The sequence below is a fragment of the Bubalus bubalis genome, chromosome 4 (genome assembly GCF_019923935.1).
Source record: "Bubalus bubalis isolate 160015118507 breed Murrah chromosome 4, NDDB_SH_1, whole genome shotgun sequence".
NCBI classification, from domain to species: Eukaryota; Metazoa; Chordata; class Mammalia; order Artiodactyla; family Bovidae; genus Bubalus; species Bubalus bubalis.
This window is the reverse complement of record NC_059160.1, coordinates 147,711,986-147,737,883: the sequence shown is the minus strand read 5'-3', so window position 1 is coordinate 147,737,883 and position 25,898 is coordinate 147,711,986. Positions and strand designations below refer to the sequence as shown.

Below are 25,898 nucleotides of genomic sequence, written 5' to 3'. Positions count from 1 at the left end.
CCACTCCAGTATTCTCGCCTGAAAAATTCCATGGACAGAGGAGCCCGGAGGGCTACAGTCCATGGGGTTGCAAAGAATTGGACATGACGGAGTGACTAACACTTTCAGTTTCAATCGAGACGTAGACATAGAGAACAGACTGTGGATATAGGGAGAGGGAAAGTAGAGAGTGGGACGAATGGAGAGAGTAGCATGGAAACATATACATTGTAAAATAGGTAGCCAGTGGGAATTTGCTGTATTTCTCAGGAAACTCAGACTGGGACTCTGTGACAACCTTTCATCAAGGTGTGATGGGGTGGGAGGTGGGATGGAGGTTCAAGAGGAAGAGGACATAGGTATACCTGTGGCTGATTCATGTTGATATATGGCAGAAACCAACATAATATTGTTAAGCAATTATCTTTCAATTAAAAAATAATAAGCTTCATTTTTGATCATGCACTTTTTTCTAGATACTATCCTATTCAGGTTTTTACCCTGGAATACCAAACTGCTACCATCTTTACATGCTGCCTTTGATATCATCATGCCTGCATGCTTAGTAGCTCAGTCATGTCCATGGCTCAGTCTTTGTGACCCCGTGGCCTGTAGCCCACCAAGCTCCTCTGTCCATGGGATTTTCCAGGCAGGAATACTGGAGTGGGTTGCATTTCCACTTCTGGGGATCTTCCCACCTCTCGCGTCTCCTACATTGCAGGCCAGTTCTTTACCTCTGAGCCATCATTTTCATGTAAACCTTTTGCTTTTGTTCTTTTATGTTCTCTTGATTTTTCTGTAATATTTTAAATATCCAATGAGAAAAATAGAGACTACTATAATAAATATACATGTGCCCACACTCATTTTTATCAGGTTTTAACATTTGGCTACATTTGCTTCATTTTTTGGTGTTTTCCTCTTTTTGTAAGAAGAAGCAGTGAATATAAAAAATACATTGTTGTATACTCTCCTGACCTCATTTTTCTCTCCTCCTCTTCAGATGTAAACAAGTGTCCTGAGTTTGTTTTTATTCCTGTGCATGGCCTGGTTGTCTTGTGTGTTTTATGTTAATTTAAACAGATTCTCAAGTACAAAGATCTAGGACTGTCCTATCACTTAGTTCATGGCACACTATTGTTGTTAGTTTGTGCATGCTTCTCTCTTTTATTTTATTTAGCTTTGTTTTATTTTTTTGGTTTTAATTTTACTGTCCGTTTTGAAACCTCAAGTTCTGAAGTCTGAAAAATTCTTACACATTGCTTCAGTACTGATTCACTGTCATTTCTTTTCTTTTGGAATTCTTTTTAAATGTCCTTTCTTTTCTCTTGAATCCTTACAATGTATCCTGTATATCTGTTAAATATTTTTCATATTTTTTTCTCGTTAGTTCTTCCAGTACTCCCCCAAGGTCTCTTTTCTTTTTCTTCCAATATTTTTTGTGGTAAACACATATACTGTAACATTTACCATCTTAACCAGTTTTGAGTGTACAGTTTAGTGGTAATAAAAACATTCATAATATTGTGCAACCATCACCATCATCCATCTTCATAACTGTTTCATCTTATAACACTGAAAATCTATACCCATTAAACATAACTCCCTACTGTCCCCTCCCCCTGATCCCCCTAGCAACCACCATTCCACTTTCTATGGTTTTTGAATATCTAAGAAAGAAAAACCTCATGCAAGTGGGTTTGTATAGTATTTGTATTTTTGTAATTGGCTTATTGCACCTGGTTCTCAAGGCTTATCACGGTGTAGCATGTGTCAGAATTTCTTAGGGCTGAGTAGTATTCCACTGTATGTATATACCATGTTTTGCTTATCCATTCATCTGTTTATGGATATTTAGGTTGCTTCCACATATTAGCTATCATAAATAATGATGCTCTGAACATGGGTATACACATATCTCTTTGAGACCTCGCTTTTCATTCTTTGGGGTATATACCCAGAAGTGAAATTGCTTTCAGTTCAGTTCAGTCGCTCAGTCGTGTTTGACTCTTTGTGACCCCATGAATCGCAGCACGCCAGGCCACCCTGTCCATCACCATCTCCCGGAGTTCATTCAGACTCACGTCCATAGAGTCGGTGATGCCATCCAGCCATCTCATCCTCTGTTGTCCCCTTCTCCTCCTGCCCCCAATCCCTCCCAGCATCAGAGTCTTTTCCAATGAGTCAACTCTTCGCATGAGGTGGCCAAAGTACTATCATATGGTAATTCTATTTTCAGTTGTTTTTTTTTTTAAATGGAAGTGCTTGTTTTTATGGAAGCACTGTTTTAGGCAGTGCTGCACCATTTGACGTTCCCACCTGCAAGGGTTCCTCTTTTACCACATCTTTGCTAACACTTGTTATTTTTTTGTTTTTTTGATATTAGCCATCCTAATGGATCTGAGGTAGTATCTTGGTGTAGTTTTCATTTGCATTGCCCTGATGATCAATGATGTTGAGCATTTTTTCAAGTGCTTTTTGGCCATTTGTATATCTTCTTTGGAGAAATGTCTGTTCACATCCTTTGCCCATTTTAAAATTTTCTTTAATGGAATTTTAGTAGTTTTCTATATGATCTGATTGCTAATTCCTGCAGATTACCTTTTTACTCTATTGATATTATTGTTTGATGTACAGCAGGTTTTTTTTTAACTCATATATGGTACCTTTTTTTTTTTGGCCACTTTATTTTTTTAATTGAAGGATAATTGCTTTACAGAATTTTGTGGTTTTCTGCCAAACATCAACAATAATCAGCCATAGGTACACCCATGAAGTTTTTCTTTTTTTTCTATTGTTGCATATGCTTTTGGCATCACATCCAGGAAAGTGCTGCTAAATCTAGTATCTTGAAGCTTTGTTCTGCGTTTTCTTCAAAGAGTTTTCTAGTTTTAGATCTTTCATTTTGGTCTTTGATTCACTGTGTGTTAATTTTTGATTATGGAGTTAGATAAGGGTGCAACTTCATCTTTTTAAAAAGTTTTCTTGTTTTTTTCTTTTTTGGCTGCATCTCACAGCATACAGAACTTCCCTGACTAGGGATCAAACCTGTGCCCACTGCAGTGGAATTGGAAGTCTTAACCGTTGGACCACCAGGGACGCCCCCAACTTCATTTTTTTGTATGTTTTTTGTTTTGTATGTGGATATCTTGTTTTCCCAACACTATTTGTCAAAAAGACTGTCCTTTCTCCACTGAATGATTTTGGCACCCTTGTCAAAAATCATTTGATGATATATATGAGGGTTTATTTCTGGGCTTTCTTTTCTGTTTGTTTGGTGTATATGCCGATCTTTATGCCAATACCACATTCTTCTTATGAGTGTAATAAGTTTTGAAATCAGAAAGTTAAGAGTCCTCCAACTTTTTTTTTCTTTCAAAATTATGTTGGTTCTTTGGAGTCCCTTGAGATTCCATGATGAACACGTAGATTTTTTCTATACCTTGGCTATTGTGAACAAAGCTGCCAATGAACATGGAATACAGATACCACTTTGAAATGCTGATTTCATTTCCTTTGGCTGTATACCCAAAAGCTGGATTATTGGGTCATATGGTAGTTCTATTTTTAATTTCTTGAGAAACCTCCATACTGTTTTCCATAATGATTGAATCAATTTAACATTTCCACCAGCAGTGCAGAAGTGTCCGCTTTTCTCGATACCCTCACCAATACTTGTTATCTATCTTCTTTAAAAAAACAAACTTTTTATTTTACATTGGAGTATAGTTGATTAGCAATATTATGTTAATTTCAGGTGTACAGCACTGTGATTCAGTTTACACATGCCAAGTATCTATTTCAAAATCTTTTTTCATTTAGGTTATTATAGGATATTGAGCAGAATTCCCTGTGCTATACAGTATTCCTTGTTCATTATCTGTTTTAAATATAGCAGTGTATACATGTCAGTCCCAAACTCTGAGTCTGTCCCTCCCCTCACCATGAGTTTGTTCTCTTAAGTCTATGAGTCTTTTTCTATTTTGCAAATAAATTCATTTATATCATTTACATAGATTCATACATAAGCCAATATCATATGATATTTGTTCTTCTGACTTACTTCATATGATAAACTCCAGGTCTATCTGTGTTGCTATAAATGGCATTATTTCATTCTTTTTAATGGCTGAGTAATATTCCCTTGAGTATATGTACCTCATCTTCTTTATCCATTCATCTGTCAATAGATGTTTAGTTTGCTTCTACCTCTTGGCTGTTGTAAATAGTACTGCATTGAACACTGGGATACATGGATTTTTTTTTCAAACAATGCTTTTCTCCAGATATATGCTCAGGACTGGGATTGCTGGATCTTGTGGCAGCTCTATTTTTAGTTTTTTAAGGGACCTTCATAGTGTTCTCCGTAGTAGCTGTACCAATTTACATTCCCATCAACAGTGTGGGAGGATTCCCTTTTTACCACACCCTCTCCAGCATTTATTGTTTGTGGACTTTTTGATGATGACCATTCTGACCGGTGTCAGGCCCTCATTATAGTTTTAGTTTGCATTTCTCTGATACTTAGTGGTGTTGAGCATCTTTTCACATGCCTTTTGGAGAAGAAACTATATTGTAACAAATTCAATAAAGACTTAAAAAAAAGCTAGATTGCTAAGTGAAAACAAAAATATACAGTAGATCTATATTAAACTCTAAAAATGTGGAAATGCAGGAAGTCTGTTACTTTACCTATTATTTCAAACTAAAACTAATTAATAATATTCAGCAGTGTATTTTTTGGGTAACAATGAAGGATCTGATTTTCAGTCTGTAAATCATTGACTTTTAAGTTGTTCTTTTTCTACCTTTATCTTACATATGATTGACTTAACATTTTAGTTGACAAAGACATCTTTGGAAGTAGCTGTAGCTTATACCCTAAATATTGCAAACTGATTATTTTTGTTTTCTAGCTGGTATGACGCAGCAGATGTAGTAAAATATAAAATGCCTTTGGTTTAAGACTTGTAGCTAAGTTTCAGGGCTGCTAAGGGGTTGAAAGGCTGCTAAGGGAATGCTTAGTGTGTCTGCCATGTACCAAATCTATTGAAAAATTTTCTGAAATCAGTATTCAGACTTTAATGCAAATTAGCTTTAGAAAGATCCCTGTCACGTATAGTTACAAATTAGCATTCCTTTCTTGGTGACTGAAAGCACATCTGGTAATGGAATGGAGCCCATTGTTAACCAGCTGCTCTTGGTGACCTCAAAGCGACCATCTAGCCAGAAATGACAGTTACAGTAATAGCTGTGTTAATAAAGCAAATTAAAACATTAATAACTTTTTTAAAAAATAGAGACATTGAATAATGTTTTTTACAGACATTGAATTCACTGATAGATTTTTTTTAATTTTTATTTGAAGGATAATTGCCTTACAATATGGATTTTTAGATCATATTTTCTTGACATATTTTCTAGCCAGTTATTTATAAGATACTATTTAGCATTGGTTATCTCAACATATAAAATTCAGGTATGAGAGAAATCTTTTCACCAAAGTACAATATAGGTTGTACAAGAATATTATGCAAAATATGACAGTATTTTTGTATGTTTCATGTACAGATGGGGTCTTGGGTGCTAGGTAAGGAAATGGAATTTAATATTAACATTATATTAACTTTTATATTAGCTTTTATGTTAATGTTATACTCTTTAGTTAAATGTATGCCAGATATAATTTTGTTCCTATTCAAATATTTTCTTGTGTTCTTCCCACATCTACTCTTTTCTAAATATGCTATATTTAAATGTTCTCTGGAAGTCTAATGTTTCAGTCCAAAATAAAAGTCTTTGCTTCAGATGTGTTAATAATTGAGTTTCCGTGATATGTAATTTTATTTTGTATGCTGTTGTTTAATGTACTTTGTATTTGAGAAAGTTGTTCAGATCTGTGAAAGTCCCGTGTCTGTTTTGTTTTAGAATTCAGGAAATTGCGTGAAAGTAAAACTGTGAAACCAATCCCTTCCAGAAAACTTGGTATTTGAAAAATGATAGGCTCTCATGTGTATGGAGCTTTTGACTGAGACTTTTTGAATTCTTGTACGGCATTTTTCTTGTGCTTGCTTTCAATTATTTAGGAAATTAGGAAACTATTCAAAAACTTCTAAGGCTTCCCTGGTGGCCCATTGGTTAAGAATCCACCTTGGACTGCAGGGGATGCCGGTCAATCCCTGGTCCAGGAATATTCCACATACCTTAGGGCAACTAAGCCTGTGGGCTTACAGCTGCTGAGCCTGCACACCTTAGAGCTGAGATTTCCTTCACTGGCAGCAACTAGAGAAAGCTCTCATGCAGTAGTGAAGACCCAATACAGCCAAAATTTAAATAAAACAAAATTGTTTAAAAAGGGAGAGGACTTACTATATATATGGAGAGAGTTATGACTGATTTGTGATGCTGTACAGCAGAAACCAACCAACATTGTAAAGCAATCATCTTCCAACTAAAAAAAACACCTTAAAAAACATTCTAAACAAAACTTATACAATCATTGCTTCAACTGAAGTATGAGTAGTATGTCATAGGTTTTTGAGACACAAGTAATTTCTAATATTAAAAAAAAAGTTATAGGAAAAATGGTATAAAATTTCTCCCAATAAGAGAAAATACATGAAAATGAGAATTGCTTAATACAGTAACACTTTCTGATTTTCTAATTTTAGGTGATGGAATATGAGAATAGGATTCGTGCATATTCCACACCAGATAAAATCTTCCGCTATTTTGCCACCTTGAAAGTAATCAGTGAGCATGGTGAATCTGAAGTGTTTATGACACCACAGGATTTTGTGCGATCCATAACACCCAATGAAAAACAACCAGAACGTAAGTTGCTACAGTGAAAAATAAGAGTGTGGTACTTATTTCATTATATGCTACCTTGTTTCTCTGTATCGCCTAAACTATGTAAGTCCATGCAATAATTATATTCACTGTGTAGCTGCTGGATGTTAGGCTTTATGCTAGGCTTTAGGAGTAGAAAAGAGGAGCCTGTAATCTAAAATGTTGAGGCGATTGTACCTCTGGTTGAGATTCATTGCTTGTTATAAAACTATTCCTGAAGGCACGGCATTACAGATGTGACTGCTGTCAAGTTGCTCTTTGGTGGGATAGACAGAGACAGTAACAGGTAATTTCAGGAATGTGATGATTTGTTAAAGAGCAGGTGCTATAGCAGTGTAAGTAAGGGGCACTTAGCCTGGAAGTTTAGAGAATGGTTTCTAGAGAATACGCTTAAGTTCGAATAAAAGTTTTAAAGAACAGAGGAAAGGATGTCTCATCTAGATGAACCAGCCTGAAGAAATGAGATGTGAGGAAAGAAAATAAAGGGCTTAATATTATAAGTTAAAGGTAATAATTTGCAAATGCTTTTGGGAGACATGGTGGAAAAAATGACTCTTGTCATTTTCTTCAGTAAAAAAAATCAGTTCTTTGACTGAAGCAAATCATTATGCTGCCCAAAATGGACAGAATCAACTTTTTGGATCACTGAAATCTAATAAAAAACAGTTAGAGCAATCAGGGTAATATTTAATGAAGAAAGAAGCCAATAAATTTTGGAAAGAAAGTGTTGTGACCTTCTGCTTACCTGCCTACCATGCCCTATTTCCCAGCTTAGCAGCAGTCATGGGGATGGCAGCCTACATTCCTATTGTGGCTTACCTAATGATGGGGAATTCAGTGAGGGGCAACATATAGAGTTTTGTTTTTTAAAAAGTGGGTGTGCCTTTTAATTCATCTGATAGTTTACTGAGCTACCAGCACAAAGATTTGCCTTTTGTTTCACCCACCTCAAGATGTCATCTATTTTAAAAATTTAAAGACATGTATACCACCTATAACCCATCAGGCCAAGAGACGGTAGATAGGACCAGTGGTAGACAGACTAAAAAGCTTAGGAAGGAGGAGGATGAAAATAAAGACATTTCAGGAAATAAGAGCTTTGAAAGGCTACTGCCTAATGAATCCAAAGTGATGCTCAGGGCCTGATGCATACTTGGAAAAGACTTGAGTGGCCTTGTATTTCTTGTTGATAGTTGTACTCCGTGGAAGTGGAGGTAAGTTAAGATGGAGTTAGAGGAGAGTCTAGCTAAATATCAAAAGAGCACCCTAGCTCAGAGCCAGTCTACAAACACTAAAATAGCTGGGATGTGTTTTGTTTGTTGGTTTGTTATTTTTTGCATCTAACATTTAAGGAAATTTCTGTGAGAGCACTTGATGACTGCTTAAGTAATAGAGCAGAAACTTCACTGATGACACATGAGGAAGAATACATACAGTCTTTGCAAGAATAGTTTGGAAAAATCACTAAACAAAGTGATGACTATAGTCCTCAGCAAGTTACAATGTCAAACTCTGTGAAAAAGAGAGAATCTGATTTCCAGAATTACCACATTGCAATATTAAAAATGTCTAATTTTCAGTTTGAAGAATTGCATGGCTTATCAACAATTATCAGAATAGGAGGGGGGAAAAAAAGAAATAGAAGCCATCCCCAAGGAAATCCAGGCATTGCGCTTACTAGACAAAGACTTTAAATCAGCTATCCTAAATATGCTCAAAGAGCTAAAGGAAACCATAGGCAAGGGGCTGTAGGAAATAGGAAGTATTATGTATTAATAAATAGAGAATATTCATAAAGAATTAAAATTATAAAAAGGAATTGAGTAGGAATTATTGCCCTGAGGGCTTCTCTGATGGTGAAGTGGTTAAGAATCCACCTGCCAGTTCAGGAGCCACAAGTTCAGTCCTGATCTGGGAAGATCCCACATACCATGGGGCAGCTAAGCCCATGCGTCACAGCTACTGAGCCTGCACACCTAGAGCCTGTGCTCCACAACAGAAGCCACTGCCGTGGAGAGGCCTGTGCACTATAACTAAGAGTAGCCCTTGCTTGCTGCAGCTAGAGAAAGCCTGTGCTCAGCAGCAAAGACCCAGTGCAGCCAAATAAATTACAAAACTTTAAAAAGTATTGCACTGAAAAGTAGATAAAAAACTTACTGAAAGAGTTCAATATAGATTTGAGCAGCTACATTGAATAATCAGAATCTTGGTGATAAGTCAGTTGATGTCCAGTCTGAGGAGCAGAGCAAGAAGAATGAATACAAATGAATAGAGCCTAAGGTACTTGTGGGACAATAGCAAGTATACCAACATATGCATAATAGGAGTCCCAGAAGGAGAAATTAAGACAATTTCTAGATAGTAAAAGCAGAGGAAGTTTGTTGCTAGTAGACATTCCCTATGAGAAATGCTAACTGGAATCCTTTAGGCTGAAATCAAAGTATATTGACTAGTAACCAAAATCATACAAAGAAAATTTTTTAATGATAAAGACCTGTAAAGGTATACAGGAAAATAGAAAAGTCAGTATTGTTTTTGGGGTTTTAACTCCTATTTTGTTTTCTATATGATTTAAAGGAAATTTGTAAAATAACAATTATAGATATGTTAATGTTGATTCAAAGTAGATTATTAATTTAAGATGTTAATTGTAATCCTCAGGTTAACCACTAAGAAAATCACTAAAAAATATACAGAAAAGGCAGTGAGGAGTGAATTGAAATAGTACACTAGGAAAAAAAAAATCAAACACAAAAGAAGGAAAGATCAGAGAAATGAAGGGATAAAAAAGACATGACATATAGCATACAAATAACAAGATGGAAGAAGCAAGTCCTTCCATATTAATAATCAATTTAAATCTAAAACAAACTCACCAGTTAAAAGACAGAGATTGACAGGAGATAAAAAAATATGATCTACCTATATAATGTCCACAGGAAACTCACTTTAGAAGAATGTTGCATGCCTGCTCAGTCCCTCGGTTGTGTCTGACTCTTTGCAACCCATCGACTGTAGCCCACCAGGCTCCTCTGTCCTTGGAATTTTCCAGGCAAGAATCCTGGAGTGGGTTGCCATTTCATACTTCAGGGCAGCTTCCCAACCCAGGTATCAAACACGTGTGTCTTGCATCTCCTGCATTGGCAGGCAGATTCTTTACCAAAGGACATTATATAAAAAAGCATTTTTATATATAAAAGGGTTAGTTCATCAATCAGGTATAACAGTGATAAATATATATGTATACACCCACCAAATAACAGACTCCAAAATATGTGAGAGAAAGATTGACAGAACTGAAGGGAGAAATCGTTGTACAATAATGGTTAGAGACTCCATAACCCTGTTTCAGTGGTGAAAAGAACATCTAGACAGAAGGTCATTAAAGAAACAGAGGACTTAACTCTATGAACCGACTAAACCTAATAGACGTATGTAGAACACTTCACTCAAGAGTATCAGGATACATTTCTTCTCAAGCATACATCAGACATTCTCCAGAACAGACCAGATAGACCATATGTTAGGATACAAAACAAATCTTAATAAATTAAAAAAAAAAAAATCGTCAACAAACCAGACACAAAAGGCCACTTATCATATCATTGCTTTTTTTAATTTTTATTTTATATTGGCATATTATTTCATTTGTATAAAATATCTAGGTAAATCTAGAGATAGAAAGCAGGTTGTCAATTGCCAGCAGCTGGGTTGGGGGAATGAGCCCTGACTGCTTAATGGGCACAAGGTGTTTTTTGTTTATTTTTGTTTTGGAGTGATGAAAGTATTTGGAATTAGATAGATGTACTAAATGCCACTAAACCAGACAGTTTCTATTGATTGCACTGACTTTTAGATTTTTAATCTTTTGAATTAGTTTTAACACCTTATTTTGTGACATGTGGAAGGAGAGATTAAAGATGATGTGTGTAAGACAGAGAAAAAGGATTGCGAGATATATTCCTGGGTTTTATGATGGCAAAATATTTTGTACTGTCAAATTACTTCTAATACCCCGATGAAACCTAATATGTAGCAGTAACTTTAAATAAAACTGTACTTTGCTTCCAGTGTGACAGGGAAAATGAAGCAACACTTTAGGTAAGTTAGTAAAAATTATCTGGTCATTTAAGGAATTTTTCCCCCTTTGGAAATCATTATATATTCTAATTGCTTACCTACATTTTGGCATTTAACTATGTAATTTTGTTTTTTAATTATTGAAAGACCTGTTATATGGCAAGAATAGTTACTAAATGTCTCGTATGCCAAGCATATTTCTGATTTTGATAAAAAGTCAGAATAATCAATAATTGCTTTTCTTTTAAAACAATAATCATGAGGGAAAATTTTAATATATTAAAATGAGATTCAGGAGAAAATTTGGCTTCATTTTTGTTTGCTCATGAACACAAATTTCCACAAATGTTGATGTAGCAGAAGTAAAATATATATTATTCCAGTGTGGGTTGAAACAAAGAAAAGAATGAGGCTGTTTTTTTGTAGTTTGAATTTCTGTCATCAGATGGTTGGACTGTAGCCAGTAGCTTATATTTCAAGTTTGTTTTGTCATGGCTTTCACACATACTGTATCCCAGGATACCTAACAGATTTAAACTTGTAAGTTTTAGTTTTAGAATAGTTCAAAAATAATCACAAAGCATACACAGCCCTAAAATTAAACAGTTTTTAAGTGAGTAGAGTGCTAATGAATTTCAGTAGCAAGCTGATTAAGAATATTTTTGTACTGAATACCAAGAAAGTTTAGAGTAGCCATAGGTAAGCAGGAAGGACATTAAAAGGACTAAAAATATGTAGTGTATGACTTGAATATGTCTCATCTCCTTTCTGTGCAGCCTTAATATCATCAGCATCTCTGTGTACAATGGATAAGACAGTTGCTTGCTGCTTGTAGTAACCAATTTTGCATAGCTAGCCAATGACTTGGAGAAGCAGCAGCATGGATAGAGTTTTTAAAGTACTTTATAGAAAAACTTGAGCTTTGATCAGAGCAAAAAGGATCTCTGTTTCCTTTCCACTGTGTCCCACTGACTGATCTATTCATCTTTATGTGATTTTATCTACATGGAAGACAAAAGGGATGTGAAAACAGAAAAGAGAGATCATGCTATGAATTACTTGTTCAGGACTCCATATTCTCCTTAGAATAAGAGTCATGCCCTTAGTGATACTCTTACTAAGAGCGCTTTTTGATCTTACATAGAGCACTTTTAGTCTGAGACACATAATTTTACCCTCGATTATATTCAGTGATTTTGGGTCAAGTTGGTTATGTAGGAGGATCCTGACCTCACCTCCTCCCATGGACACTCCAAATCTACAACTGTATAAGGAAGAATAAGAAACTCCAGAACTAGATGAACCACTCCTATACTCCTACACATCAGGCAAATGAGAAAAAACCCACACCGAAATGGGTAGAAAAGGCTGAGACACAGTCTCACCCTAAACTCCACTCCTGGCACAGTAACCACTGGTTGGGAGGGAACTCGCAGATCTGAGCTTCTAACTGAGGAGTGGGAGGTTTAAATCTCACACCTGGCACCCCAGCTTTTGAGACCTACACCTGCGAGGTAAGCCCCAGAATATCCAGATTTGAAAGCCAACGGGACTTGCATCTGAAAGACCCACAAGGCTATAGTGAACTAAAGAGCAGCTCTTTAAGTGCTCATGCCTGGCTACCCTGCAGGGTCCAGTGCAAAGGTAGTTGAGTGAAAAGTGTCCAGTCTTTCTGTGAAAGAGGCCTATTTGCTTATCTTACAGCACTGCCTCAGAGATAGACATCTAATTTAACACATATCTAGGAGCCTACTGAAATATTCTCCAAAGACAGAGGCTTGCACTCTCCCTCTGCCTTGTTCCAGGTCTCCAGTATCTCCTTGAGAAGAGCTTGTGCACATCCAGTGCCCTGTTCTTTGCAGCAGCTGCCCAAGAGACACCCCTTGATCACCTGCCTGTGGTGGGCAGCAGGGTTTATGTTCACAGGTTCCATAGGACTGTAACAAATAAAGAAACCATTCTTAACTGGCTACCACCCTCAGGGCACAGCACGGATGTAGCAGACTGAAACACCGCCAGTATTTCTGTGAAACAGGTACCTTTGCTTATCTTGGAACTTTGGCTTGGGGAGAAGGCTTCTGGTTTAATACACATCCAGAGACATGCTGAAATACTTTCTAAAGATTGTAGAGGCCAGTGGGAGCCATCTTTGCCTACCTTTCTGCCTTGCTCTAGGTCACTGGTATCTCCCAGAGGGGGATTTGTGTGCATGTCTAGCATCCTGGTTTTACAACTGGCACCCAGGACACATCCTTTGATCACCTGCCTCTAGTGGCCACTGGGGCTTACATTCTCAGGTCCCATAGGACTGTAACAAATGGAGAAACAGTTGTTAACTGGTTAGCCCATTCCAGAGCATAGCACAGATCAGTTCAGTTCATTTCAGTCGCTCAGTCATGTCCGACTCTTTGCGACCTGATGAATCGCAGCATGCCAGGCCTCCCTGTCCATTACCAACTCCCGGAGTTCACTCAGACTCACGTCCATCGAGTCAGTGATGCCATCCAGCCATCTCGTCCCCTTCTCCTCCTGCCCCCAATCCCTCCCAGCATCAGAGTCTTTTCCAATGAGTCAACTCTTCGCATGAGGTGGCCAAAGTACTGGAGTTTCAGCTTTAGCATCATTCCTTCCAAAGAAATCCCAGGGTTGATCTCCTTTAGAATGGACTGGTTGGATCTCCTTGCAGTCCAAGGGACTCTCAAGAGTCTTCTCCAACACTACAGTTCAAAAGCATCAATTCTTCGGCGTTCAGCCTTCTTCACCGTCCAACTCTCACATCCATACATGACCACTGGAAAAACCATAGCCTTGACTAGACGAACCTTTGTTGGCAAAGTAATGTCTCTGCTTTTTAATATGCTGTCTAGGTTGGTCATAACCTTCCTTCCAAGGAGTAAGCGTCTTTTAATTTCATGGCTGCAATCACCATCTGCAGTGATTTTGGAGCCCCAAAAAATAAAGTCTGACACTGTTTCCACTGTTTCCCCATCTATTTGCCATGACGTGATGGGGCCAGATGCCATGATCTTCGTTTTCTGAATGTTGAGCTTTAAGCCAACTTTTTCACTCTCCTCTTTCACTTTCATCAAGAGGCTTTTTAGTTCCTTTCACTTTCTGCCATAAGGGTAGTGTCATCTGCATATCTGAGGTTATTGATATTTCTCCCGGCAATCTTGATTCCAGCTTGTGTTTCTTCCAGTCCAGCGTTTCTCATGATGTACTCTGCATATAAGTTAAATAAGCAGGGTGACAATATACAGCCTTGATGTACTCCTTTTCCTATTTGGAACCAGTCTGTTGTTCCATGTTCAGTTCTAACTGTTGCTTCCTGACCTGCATACAAATTTCTCAAGAGGCAGGTCAGGTGGTCTGGTATTCCCATCTCTTTCAGAATGTTCCACAGTTCATTGTGATCCACACAGTCAAAGGCTTTGGCATAGTCAATAAAGCAGAAATAGATGTTTTTCTGGAACTCTCTTGCTTTTTCGATGATCCAGCGGATGTTGGCAATTTGATCTCTGGTTCCTGTACCTTTTCTAAAACCAGCTTGAACATCAGGAAGTTCATGGTTCACATACTGCTGAAGCCTGGCTTGGAGAATTTTGAGCATTACTTTACTAGTGTGTGAGATGAGTGCAATTCTGTGGTAGTTTGAGCATTCTTTGGCATTGTCTTTCTTTGGGATTGGAATGAAAACTGACCTTTTCCAGTCCTGTGGCCACTGCTGAGTTTTCCAAATTTGCTGGCATATTGAGTGCAGCACTTTTACAGCATCATCTTTTAGGATTTGAATTAGCTCAACTGGAATTCCATCACCTCCACTAGCTTTGTTTGTAGTGATGCTTTCTAAGGCCCATTTGACTTCACATTCCAGGATGTCTGGCTCTAGGTCAGTGATCACACCATCGTGATTATCTGGGTCGTGAAGATCTTTTTTGTACAGTTCTTCTGTGTATTCGTGCCACCTCTTCTTAATATCTTCTGCTTCTGTTAGGTCCATACCATTTCTGTCCTTTGTTGAGCCCATCTTTGCATGCATGTTCCCTTGGTATCTCTGATTTTCTTGAAGAGATCCCTAGTCTTTCCCATTCTGTTGTTTTCCTCTATTTCTTTGCATTGATTGCTGAGGAAGGCTTTCTTATCTCTTCTTGCTATTCTTTGGAACTCTGCATTCAGATGCTTATATCTTTTCTTTTCTCCTTTGCTTTTTGCTTCTCTTCTTTTCACAGCTATTTGTAAGGCCTCCCCAGACAGCCATTTTGCTTTCTTGTATTTCTTTTCCATGGGGGATGGTCTTGATCCCTGTCTCCTGTACAGTGTCACGAACCTCATTCCATAGTTCATCAGGCACTCTATCTATCAGATCTAGGCCCTTAAATCTATTTCTCACCTCCACTGTATAATCATAAGGGATTTGATTTAGGTCATACCTGAATGGTTTAGTTGTTTTCCCTACTTTCTTCAATTTAAGTCTGAATTTGGCAATAAGGAGTTCATGATCTGAGCCACAGTCAGCTCCTGGTCTTGTTTTTGTTGACTGTATAGGGCTTCTCCATCTTTGGCTGCAAAGAATATAATCAATCTGATTTCGGTGTTGACCATCTGTTGATGTCTAAGTGTAGAGTCTTCTCTTGTGTTGTTGGAAGAGGGTGTTTGTTATGACCAGTGCATTTTCTTGGCAAAACTCTATTAGTCTTTGCCCTGCTTCATTCCATATTCCAAGGCCAAATTTGCCTGTTACTCCAGGTGTTTCTTGACTTCCTACTTTTGCATTCCAGTCCCCTGTAATGAAAAGGACATCTTTTTTGGGTGTTAGTTCTAGAAGGTCTTGTAAGTTTTCATAAAACTGTTCAGCTTCAGCTTCTTCAGCGTTACTGGTTGGGGCATAGACCTGTATTACTGTGATATTGAATGGTTTGCCTTGGAAATGAACAGAGATCATTCTGTCGTTTTTGAGATTGCATCCAAGTACTGCATTTTGGACTCTTTTGTTGACCATAAATGCTACTCCATTTCTTCTGAGGGATTCCTGCCCGCAGTAGTAGATATAATGGTCATCTGAGTTAAATTCACCCATTCCAGTCCATTTTAGTTCACTGATTCCTGGAATGTCAACATTCACTCTTGCCATTTCTTGTTTGACCACTTCCAATTTGCCTTGATTAATGGACCTGACATTCCAGGTTCCTATGCAATATTGCTCTTTACAGCATCGGACCTTGCTTCTATCACCAGTCACATCCACAGCTGGGTATTGTTTTTGCTTTGGCTCCATCCCTTCATTCTTTCTGGAGTTATTTCTCCACGGATCTCCAGTAGCATATTGGGCACCTACTGACTTGGGGAGTTCCTCTTTCAGTATCCTATCATTTTGCCTTTTCATACTGTTCATGGGGTTCTCAAGGCAAGAATACTGAAGTGGTTTGCCATTCCCTTAGATCTCTTCACCATGACCCGCCCGTCTTGGGTTGTCCCACGGGCATGGCTTAGTTTCATTGAGTTAGACAAGGCTGTGGTCCTAGTGTGATTAGATTGACTAGTTTTCTGTGAGTATGGTTTCAGTGTGTCTGCCCTCTGATGCCCTCTTGAAACTCTTACCGTCTTACTTGGGTTTCTCTTACCTTGGGCGTGGGGTATCTCTTCACGGCTGCTCCAGCAAAGCGCAGCCGCTGCTCCTTACCTTGGACGAGGGGTATCTCCTCACCGCCGCCCTTCCTGACCTTCAACATGGGATAGCTCCTCTAGGCCCTCCTGCGCCTGCGCAGCCATGGCTCCTTGGACATGGGGTTGGTCCTCCCGGCCACTGCCCCTGGCCTCGAGCGTGGGGTAGCTCCTCCCGGCCGCTGCCCCTGGCCTCCAGGCTTGGGGGCCTGGGGTAACTCTTCTCGTCACCGCCCTTGACCTCGGACGCGGGGTTGCTCCTCTCGTCCGTTCCTGCGCCGTCGCAGTCTGGCACTCTCGGCCATTGCCCCTGACCACGGACATGGGTTGACTCCTCTTGGCCGCCGCTCTTCGGGCATGGGGTCCTCCCGGCTTCTGCCCCTGACCTCAGACCTGGGGTAGCTCCTCTCGGCCGCGCTTAGTGCCCCAGTTGCAGCCGCCTGCGCTTAGTGCGCCGGTCGCATAGCACAGATAACCAGCATGAAATACACCCCAATCTTTGTGTAAAGAGGCTTACTAACTTATCTTCATGGCTGTTGCCTGAGGGGAGGCTTCTAATTAAACTTTACACATCTATGGTCTGACTATAAACTTCTTCAGAGACTGGGCAGGCCAGTGGGCATCATTTTTGTGCTCTCCCTGTACCCTGTCCCAGATTGCTGGTATCTCTAAACAGTGTATATGTCTGACTTTCCAGCTTTTGTGACTGCCACCGGGAGGACACATCCTTAATAGCTTGACTCTGGTGACCAGTGGGGCTTGTGGTAGCAAACGAAGTAGCAATTCTTAATTGTCTATCAAGTCTAGGCTTAGTGTCCAGTTGAGCAACTGAACAACAAACAAAAACAAAAGAAGCAGCACATATTTAAATGTTTGATGAGGTTTTGGTATACTAATTGGATGTATACAGTGGTGAAACCATCAGCATAATCAAAATAATGAATATATTCATCACCCCCTAGGATGTCTTTGTGCCCATTTGTAATCCTGCCTTCCCACTTTTTCCCTGGCAAGTCCCAGGCAACCACTGATCTTTCCATCTTCCATATCCTTACTGGTTATCTATTCCTGTCTCTGTCAATTATTGAGAGAAGGGAGTTGATCTCTGACTTTATTTGTGAATTTGTCTGTTTGTATCTCTTCAGTTCTATCAGTTTTGCTTTAGATGTTTTGAAACTCTCTTACTAGGTACATGCACACTTAGGATTATTCTGTCTTCCTGGTGAATTGACCCTCTTTCATTATATAATTGACCGTCTTTATCCTTGCTAATATTTCTTTTGCTCTAAAGTCCACATAGTCTGATATTTATGTAGCTACTCTGTCTTTATTTTAATTCTTCATGATACCTCTTTTTCCATCATGTTACTTTTAACCTACCTATATGATTATATTTAAAATAGGTTTTTTATGGACCACATGTAGTTGGATCGTGTTTTTTATCCAATATGACAGTTTCTACCTCTTAATTAATGTATTTAGATGATTTATATTTAATGCAATTTTTGATATGTTTAGATTAAGGTCTACCATTTTATTGTTTGTTTTCCCCTTTTATGTTACTCTTACCTCTTTCCTGCATTCTTTTCAGATTATTTGGAGATTTTTTTAAAAATTTAGTTTACTTATTTGTTTTTGGCTGTGCTGAGTCCTCCTTGCTGCACAGGCATTTCTCTAGTTGCAGCGATCAGGGGCTGCTCGCCAGTTGAGATGCATGGACTTCTTATTGCAGTGGCCTCCCCCACTGAGGAGCACAGGCTCTAGGGTGCACAGGCTTCAGTAACTGTGGCATGTGGGCTCCACAATTGCAGTTCCCAGGCTCTAGAGCACAGGCTCAGTAGTTGTGGCATGTGGACTCAGTTGCTCAGCATATGGGAGATCCTCCTGGACCACAGATCGAACCTGTGTCTCCTGCATTTAGGTCGATTCTTCATCACTGAGCCACCAGGGAATCCCTGAAGGTTTTTTCATATTTTGTTTTAATTGATTTTGGCAGAGGAATTGAAGTATATTTTGTTGTGTATCTTTAATGGTTGCTACTGGGATTATAATATATCAATACATAGTTAATTTTTCACAGTTTACTAAGAATTTATAGTTTACTGCTTCAAGTGGAGTATTCTCCCCATTTTATGGTATAGTATCATATGTATTTGGCTTCCCTGGTAGCTCAGCTGGTAAAAGAATTTGCCTGTAATGCAGGAGACCCCAGTTTGATTCCTGGGTTGGGACTCCCTTCCTGGAGAAGGGATAGGCTACCCACACCAATATTCTTGGGCTTCCCTGCTGGTTCAGACGATAAAGAATCCACCTACAATGCGGGAGATCTGGCTTCGATCCCTGGGTTGGGAAGAGCCCCTGGAGGAGGGCATGGCAACCCACTCCAGTATTCTTTCTTGGAGAATCCCCACGGACAGAGGAGCCTGGCAGGCTACAGTCCATGCAGGAGTTGGACACAACTGAGCAACTAAGCACACATCATATGTATTACGTCTACATAAGCTGAAAACTCTTCCAGATACTGTTTTAAGGTTTTATTTCGACTGCCAAAATAGTCTGTTAAATTTATCTGTAATAGGTATTAGGTATTTCTGTTGTTCTTTATTCCTTAAGTTCCATATTTTCTTCTGGTATCACTTTCTTCACACTTGAAGGATAACATTTTTAAACAGTTCTGCTGGTGATGAATTCTCTTGGTTTTCCTTCATTTGAGAACATTTTTATTTTGTCTTCATTCTTTTTTTTTTAAGGTCGTTTTTTTTTTTTTTTTTCCCCCAAATATTTATTTATTTATTTATGACTGGGTCTTTGTTGCTGCCCACAATCTTTCTCTAGTTGTGGGCAAGCAGGTTCAGGAATTGTTATGCATGGGCTCAGTTGCCCCCAGGCATGTAAGATCTTCCTGGACCAGGGATTGAACCTATGTCCTTTGCATTATTGCAAGGCAGATTTTTAATCACTGGATCACCAGGGAAGCCCTGTCTTCATTCTTGAAAAATATTTTCACTAAATAAAAAAATCTGGGTTGAAACTCTTTTCTTTCAGCACTTTTAGAATTTAAGCAAAAGTTTATCTCTTGTATCTGATGAACTTGAACTATGTTTTGTTGACTTACATAAGCTGAAAATACAATCATTTATATAAAAATTTAGGATAATTTTCTGCATTCATTTTTTTAGGATAAATTCTAGTATTAAACTGAAAAATGAGTCTCTAAATATTAAAGGATAGCTGGGACTTCTTATGTAAAATTATATCGTTTCCATTTACTTAAGCTCTAAAATTTAGATTTTATATATGTGATTATATCAAAATTATATATATGATTCAGTTTCATTTATGTCTTTTGACAGAATGAGTAGCTATCATCTTTAAAACAAACCAGTTAAATGTTCACTCAAGAGCTTCAACTGAGACTATTCTTATATGCACATTTACATTATTTTTAGTGTGTATTCAAGATGGGCAACTGCCATTATTTAAAAAGATTGTTACACTTAAAATCAAAAACAGTCATTTAATCCTTTTGAGGGTCATCTTTCTCATGAATGAAAAGGAGGAGATAGTGTTTAGGTCACTCTGTTAACATTAAATGACTGTGGGAGTTATTTGAAGGGAAGTTTGAGATCCATAGAAAACACCCTAGGCATAGCAGCGTAACATCCAATGTTTCTAAGTTAAGACCCAAAGAATGAGGGTGGAGAAATGGAAGAGGAGTCATCTGATTACATTTTCAAATTATACATGCTGTGTTTTCACTTTTCAGCATACTCTCCCTTCCCCACTGTAATTGAGGCTATTAGAATTTTAAGAGAAGTAGGGAGTAAGGACAGAATGAAGTAGTCCATCCACATTTCCCATACTTCACCCCGCAACCATGTTAAGAATTGATCTAATCCAACCATCTCCTTCATTTGACAGGTAAAGAAATCTAAATATAACAGGATGAACCAATCATGTATTTCAACTAAGTACTTTGTCTTTATTTGCTTTTAAATGACAGGAATTCTCAGTACATGCCAGGCTGTCCACACATGCCCCATTCTTTTTTTGGATAGATGCCCATGGTAAAATATGTTCCCAACTATAGTAAAGAGCATTCAATGAAAAACATAAATCCGTTCAAGTTAACTTTTGAATTCTTTTGGATATTATGGTAATAACTTGAAATGTAGCTAGTCTAAATTGAGATGTGCTATAATTGTAAAATACATACTAGATTTTAAAAACTCAGTATAAATGTAATGCAAAATATCTCAATAAGTTTTGTATTGATTATATGTTGAAATCATGCTATTTTGGATATATTCAGTTAAGTTAAATATATTATTAAAATTAATTTTACCTGTTTCTATTTACTTTCTTAAAGGCAGTTGTTAGGAAATATTATATTATGCATGTGGCTCACATGTATTTGTGTTGAACAGTGATGCTCTAATTAGTAAGCATATATTTCCCTTACTTATGAGATATCTGATCCTAGACTGATTCTCATTCCTTTGTAAAGGACTAGGAAGGGCTTTTTTTTCCTGGGAACTCGGAGGATTTTCCTGTTCTTGGTTTTCTGAGATTTCATAAGCATACACTGAATTACAAGTAAGTTTTGTTCATTTTACTTAAATGAGAAATTTTCTGCTAATATTTTCTGAATTATTTTGTCCGTATTTCTGAATGAGAAAAGATCTTGCATGACAGAAGACCTTGTATTGAGTCTCTGTTTTTCTGTAATTCACTCTTCTATTTTCTCTTTTCCATTCTGTTGTCTTTTTGGCAGCAGTCCAGGGAGATAACTTTTCGTAATTTCTTGACAGTGTATTAAGAAATATGAGGAAACGGGCAATCACAGTTTTGTTGTGGGTCAGTCGCCAAGTTGTGTCGACTCTTGCAACCCCATAGAATGCAGCATCACAGTCTTCCCTGTTCTTCACCATCACCCAGAGTTTGCTCATATTCATGTCCATTGAGCCAGTGCTGCCCTCCAACCATATCGTCCTCTGTACTCCCCTGTTCTCCTCCTGCCTTCAGTCTCTCCCAGCATCAGGGTCTTTTCCAATGAGTCAGCTCTTTGCATCAGGTGGACAAAGTATTGGAGCTTTAGCTTCAGTATGAGTCCTTCCAATGAATATTCAGGACTGATTTCCTTTAGGATTGACTGACTTGATCTCCTTGCAGTCCCAAGGGACTCTCAAGAGACTTCTCTAACACCACAGTTCGAAAGCATCAATTCTTTGGCGCTCAGCCTTCTTTATGGTCCAACTCTCATATCCATACATGACTATTGGAAAAACCATAGCTTTGACTAGACAGACCTTTGATGGCCAAGTAATGTCTCTTCTTTTTAATACACTGTCTAGGTTTGTCATAGCTTTTCTTCCAAGGAGCAAGCGTCTTTTAATTTCATGGCTACAGTCATCATTCTCAGTGATTTTGGAGCCCAAGAAAATAAAGTCTGTCACTGTTTCCATTGTTTCCTCATCTATTTGCCATGAAGTGATGGGACTGGATGCCATGATCTTAGATTTTTGAATGTTGAATTTTAAGCCAGCTTTTTAGCTTTCCTCTTTCACCTACATCAAGAGACTCCAGTTCCTCTTTGCTTTCTGCCACAAGAGTGGTGTCATCTGCATATCTGAGGTTATTGATATTTCTCCCAGCAATCTTGATTCCAGCTTGTGCTTCATTCCCCCAACCATTTCACATGATGTTCTGTTCTCTGCATATAAGTTAAATACTCAGGGTGACAATATACAGCCTTGATGTACTCCTTTCCCAGTTTTGAATCAGTCTGTTGTTCCATGTCCTGTTCTAACTGTTGCTTCTTCTTTTTTTTTTTTTTTACTTTTTACTTTTTTTTTTTAATTTTATTTTATTTTTAAACTTTACAAAATTGTATTAGTTTTGCCAAATATCTTGAACTGCATACAGGTTTCTCAGGAGGCGGGTAAGGTGTTGTGGTATTCCCATTTCTTGAAGAATTTTCTTCAGGTTGTTGTGATCCACACAGTCAAAGCCTTTAGCATAGTTGACTAAGCGGAAGTAGATGTTTTCTGAATTCTCTTGCTTTTTTGATGACCCAGTGGATGTTGGCAATTTGATCTCTGGTTCCTCTGCATTTTCTAAATCCAGCTTGTACATCTAGAAGTGCTCAGTTCACATACTGTTAAAGCCTAGCTTGAAGGATTTTGAGCATGACCTTGCTAACATGTGAAATGAATGCAGCTGTGTGGTAGTTTGAATATATTCTTTGGCATTGCCTTTTTATGGAATTAGAATGAAAACTGATCTTTTCCAGTCCTGTGGTCACTGCTGAGTTTCCAAATTTGCTGGAATACTGAGTGCAGCACTTTAACAGCATCATCTTCTAGGCTTTGAAATAGTTCAGCTGGAATTCCGTTATCTCCACTAGCTTTGTCCGTAATGATGCTATTAAGGCCCACTTGACTTCGCACTCCAAGATATCTGGCTCTAGATCAGTGATCACACCATTGTGGTTATCTGAGTCATTAAGATCTTTTTTGTATGATTCTTCTGTGTATTCTTGCCACCTCTTCTTAATTTTTTTGGCTTCTGTTAGGTTCATACTGTTTCTGTCCTTTATTGTGCCCATCTTTCTTCATGAAATGTTCCCTTGGTATCTCTAATTTTCTTGATGAGTTCTCTGTTCTTTCCCATTCTATTGTTTCCCTCTATTTCTTTGCACTGTTCACTTAGGAATGCTTTCTTATCTCTCCTCCTAGTTTTAATTGTCTACAACTCTTTCTTGTTCTCTATTTTTTTTTTATCATAGAGGCATGTTCTGCCTTTATAACTGATATTTTCTTGAGTACATGTGAAGTTTCAAATTAGATTTGTTTTTAAATTTTCTTTTTTTCTGACTTATCTTCTTCTTTTGCAGTCAGTGGTTCATTTTATTCTGGATAGACTTCTAGAAGGTGAAGCACATTTTAGATGAGCATGTGTAACCAAATGTGTAGAAGCAGAAATGCAAAAAGCTTCCTTTGGGACAGTGATATTCTGATCATTGTATTACTGTAAGCATAATGAAATAAGGGCCTGAACTGGCATGAAGAAAGTGAGAACTGAAAGAAAACAGCTGAGTAATTATGCAAGAAAAATAAGTATAATTGGGAACTGATTTCTCCACTCTAAAAATTCCCACAGCATCCTCTTACTGAACTCATTGTATCTCCCCTTGCAACATTATTGCATATGTCTTTCTTACAAAACTGTAACTCTTCAAGGCAAGGGCTGTATCTTACTCATTCAGTTTTGTGTTTTTTTTAAGTCTTTAGTGATCAAGCACTACTCCAAATACTGGGATAAAGCAATCATCAAAAACAGAAAATCCCAGCCCTCAAGAACACTTAATATATTTCCTTTTATCTTTCATGGTGCTTAGTATTTCACAATGCTAGGAATTCCCAAGGCTAAATTTATTATTTAGCCCACCTTTAAAAGGTCATATTAAGATGGCCGATTTGAATTTGTTAGGTGTGTTGCAAAATGTCTCCTGGTATTAAACTCATATCTCTTTATACATTTTTATACAAAAAATGATTATGCTTTCAGATAAAACTAATATCCCCTCACCTTATTTAGAGGTAATATATCATTTTGATGTAATGAAAAAGTATCATCCTGGGAAGAGTCCAGGGTTCTAGTTTGGCTTTACCGTTGAATAGGTTTGCACATGACTAGGTCTGTAAATGGACCCTTTTTATCTCTTAAGAGTTTCATATTCTCATATATAAAATAAAGGATTGGTATTTTTTAGTACCAACACTTTAAGTCTGAAAGTGGGACAGAATTTTCATTTCTGTTCAAATAATGTTGTAGCTAAACCATCTCAATGGGATTGGAAACAAAACTGAGAGCTAGCATTTCACGTATTTCACCGGAGTTATAATCAGTGACTAAGCATTATTTTTTTCTGTTTTACAGATTTGGGTCTAGATCAATATACAATAAAACGCTTTGATGGAAAGGTGAGTGAAATACGACACAACATGTATGTCCTGTTGTTTATTAAAGTTCCTCTAAAGTTATTTGTGAGAAATTTCTGAATACCTGTTTATCTTATTGAAAAAGCTTGGTGCTTACATTGGGAGGCCTTGTAAGTGCCTTCAAATGGTTCTACAGAAAAAAATCAAGCAGAAGGTTCTTCTGTGTTTTTGCATATAAAGTAATACTGTTGGGTTGTCTGCTGTGTTTAATGAGGGCTAATTGAGTGTGTTTTGACATTTGAATTTTAATTTAGAAACCATTATAAAGGTTAACAACTCCCCAATATTATATTTCTTATAAAAACACCTATCTGATTTGACTTTCCTTAGACATTGATAGTATATAGTCATAACCCTAACAAGAAAATTGCAGAAGTCCTTACTAGTAGTTTTAAAACAGTTATGAAGGGACTTCCCTGCTGGTCCAGTGGTTAACTCTCTCAGCTCCCAAAGCAGGGGGCCCAGGTTCGATCCCTGGTCAGGGAACTAGATCCCACATGCTGCAACTAAGACCTGGTGCAACCAAATAAATGAATAAATATTTAAAAAAATAAAAATAAAAATAAAACAGTTATGAAGAGCACCCCAATATGCATATAAATTTTGCATTATACTTACTTTCAATTTATTTTATGCCTGAATAAATCATATAATAAATCATTAAGTATAGAAAATGAAACTTTCAATTTTATTATCTCAAAACAGTCAGTTAAACATGTTTTTCCCTTTCAGGCTGAATTCTCCAAAAAGAAAAAGAAAATATTACACAGAGTCAGAGAGAAAAGTAAAAGTTCTATTTTCAAGAGGAGGAAGAAAGCACAGCAGGAAAAAGATCAAGCCAGGGATGGCTTTACAAAGCTTAACAAGAAGGAAGTCAGAAGGAAAATCATGAAGTGGCTGAAAAAGGCAGGATTACAAACTAGGCTCTAGACAGGTAGAAGTCAGGGTTAATAGAAGCTGATGTTGCAGAAATGTGTCAATCCTGCATCCTTATATAAAATACATGTATTGGTAAGGTGAAGATATAAGTGCTCAGATTCTTGCACAAGTGGAAAGAATGAGTGGCTGTTTTAAAAGTTGAGAGATCTGAGAGATCTTGGAAGCCAAGGCTTCCAGCCTAAAATTTACTTTTTCTATTCAGGTGGCACAATGCCTCCATCTGTGGTTATCCTCTTTTTAAAATTACATGTTCTAAAAGAAAGAATGATAAAAAAAGAAAGGGCATTTAGATGCTAGGAGACCCAGATTCAGAGTTCTAGCTTTGCTTTGGGACAACCCCATCTTCTCTCTGATCCTTGGTGTCTCTACTATCCATATAAAGGG

General features: G+C 37.8%; 1 protein-coding gene across 4 annotated transcripts in view; it reads left to right on the top strand.

Annotated features, from left to right (window-relative positions):
* Positions 1-25,898, top strand: part of MICU1 (mitochondrial calcium uptake 1) — a 223,646-nt gene that overhangs the window by 39,715 nt on the left and 158,033 nt on the right. For all 4 annotated transcript variants that reach the window (XM_006077074.4, XM_006077073.4, XM_006077072.4 and 1 more), the window contains exons 4-5: positions 6,651-6,813; positions 24,514-24,557. In XM_006077074.4, coding sequence (XP_006077136.4) covers positions 6,651-6,813; positions 24,514-24,557 — 207 coding nt within the window. The remainder of the gene's footprint in view (positions 1-6,650; positions 6,814-24,513; positions 24,558-25,898) is intronic.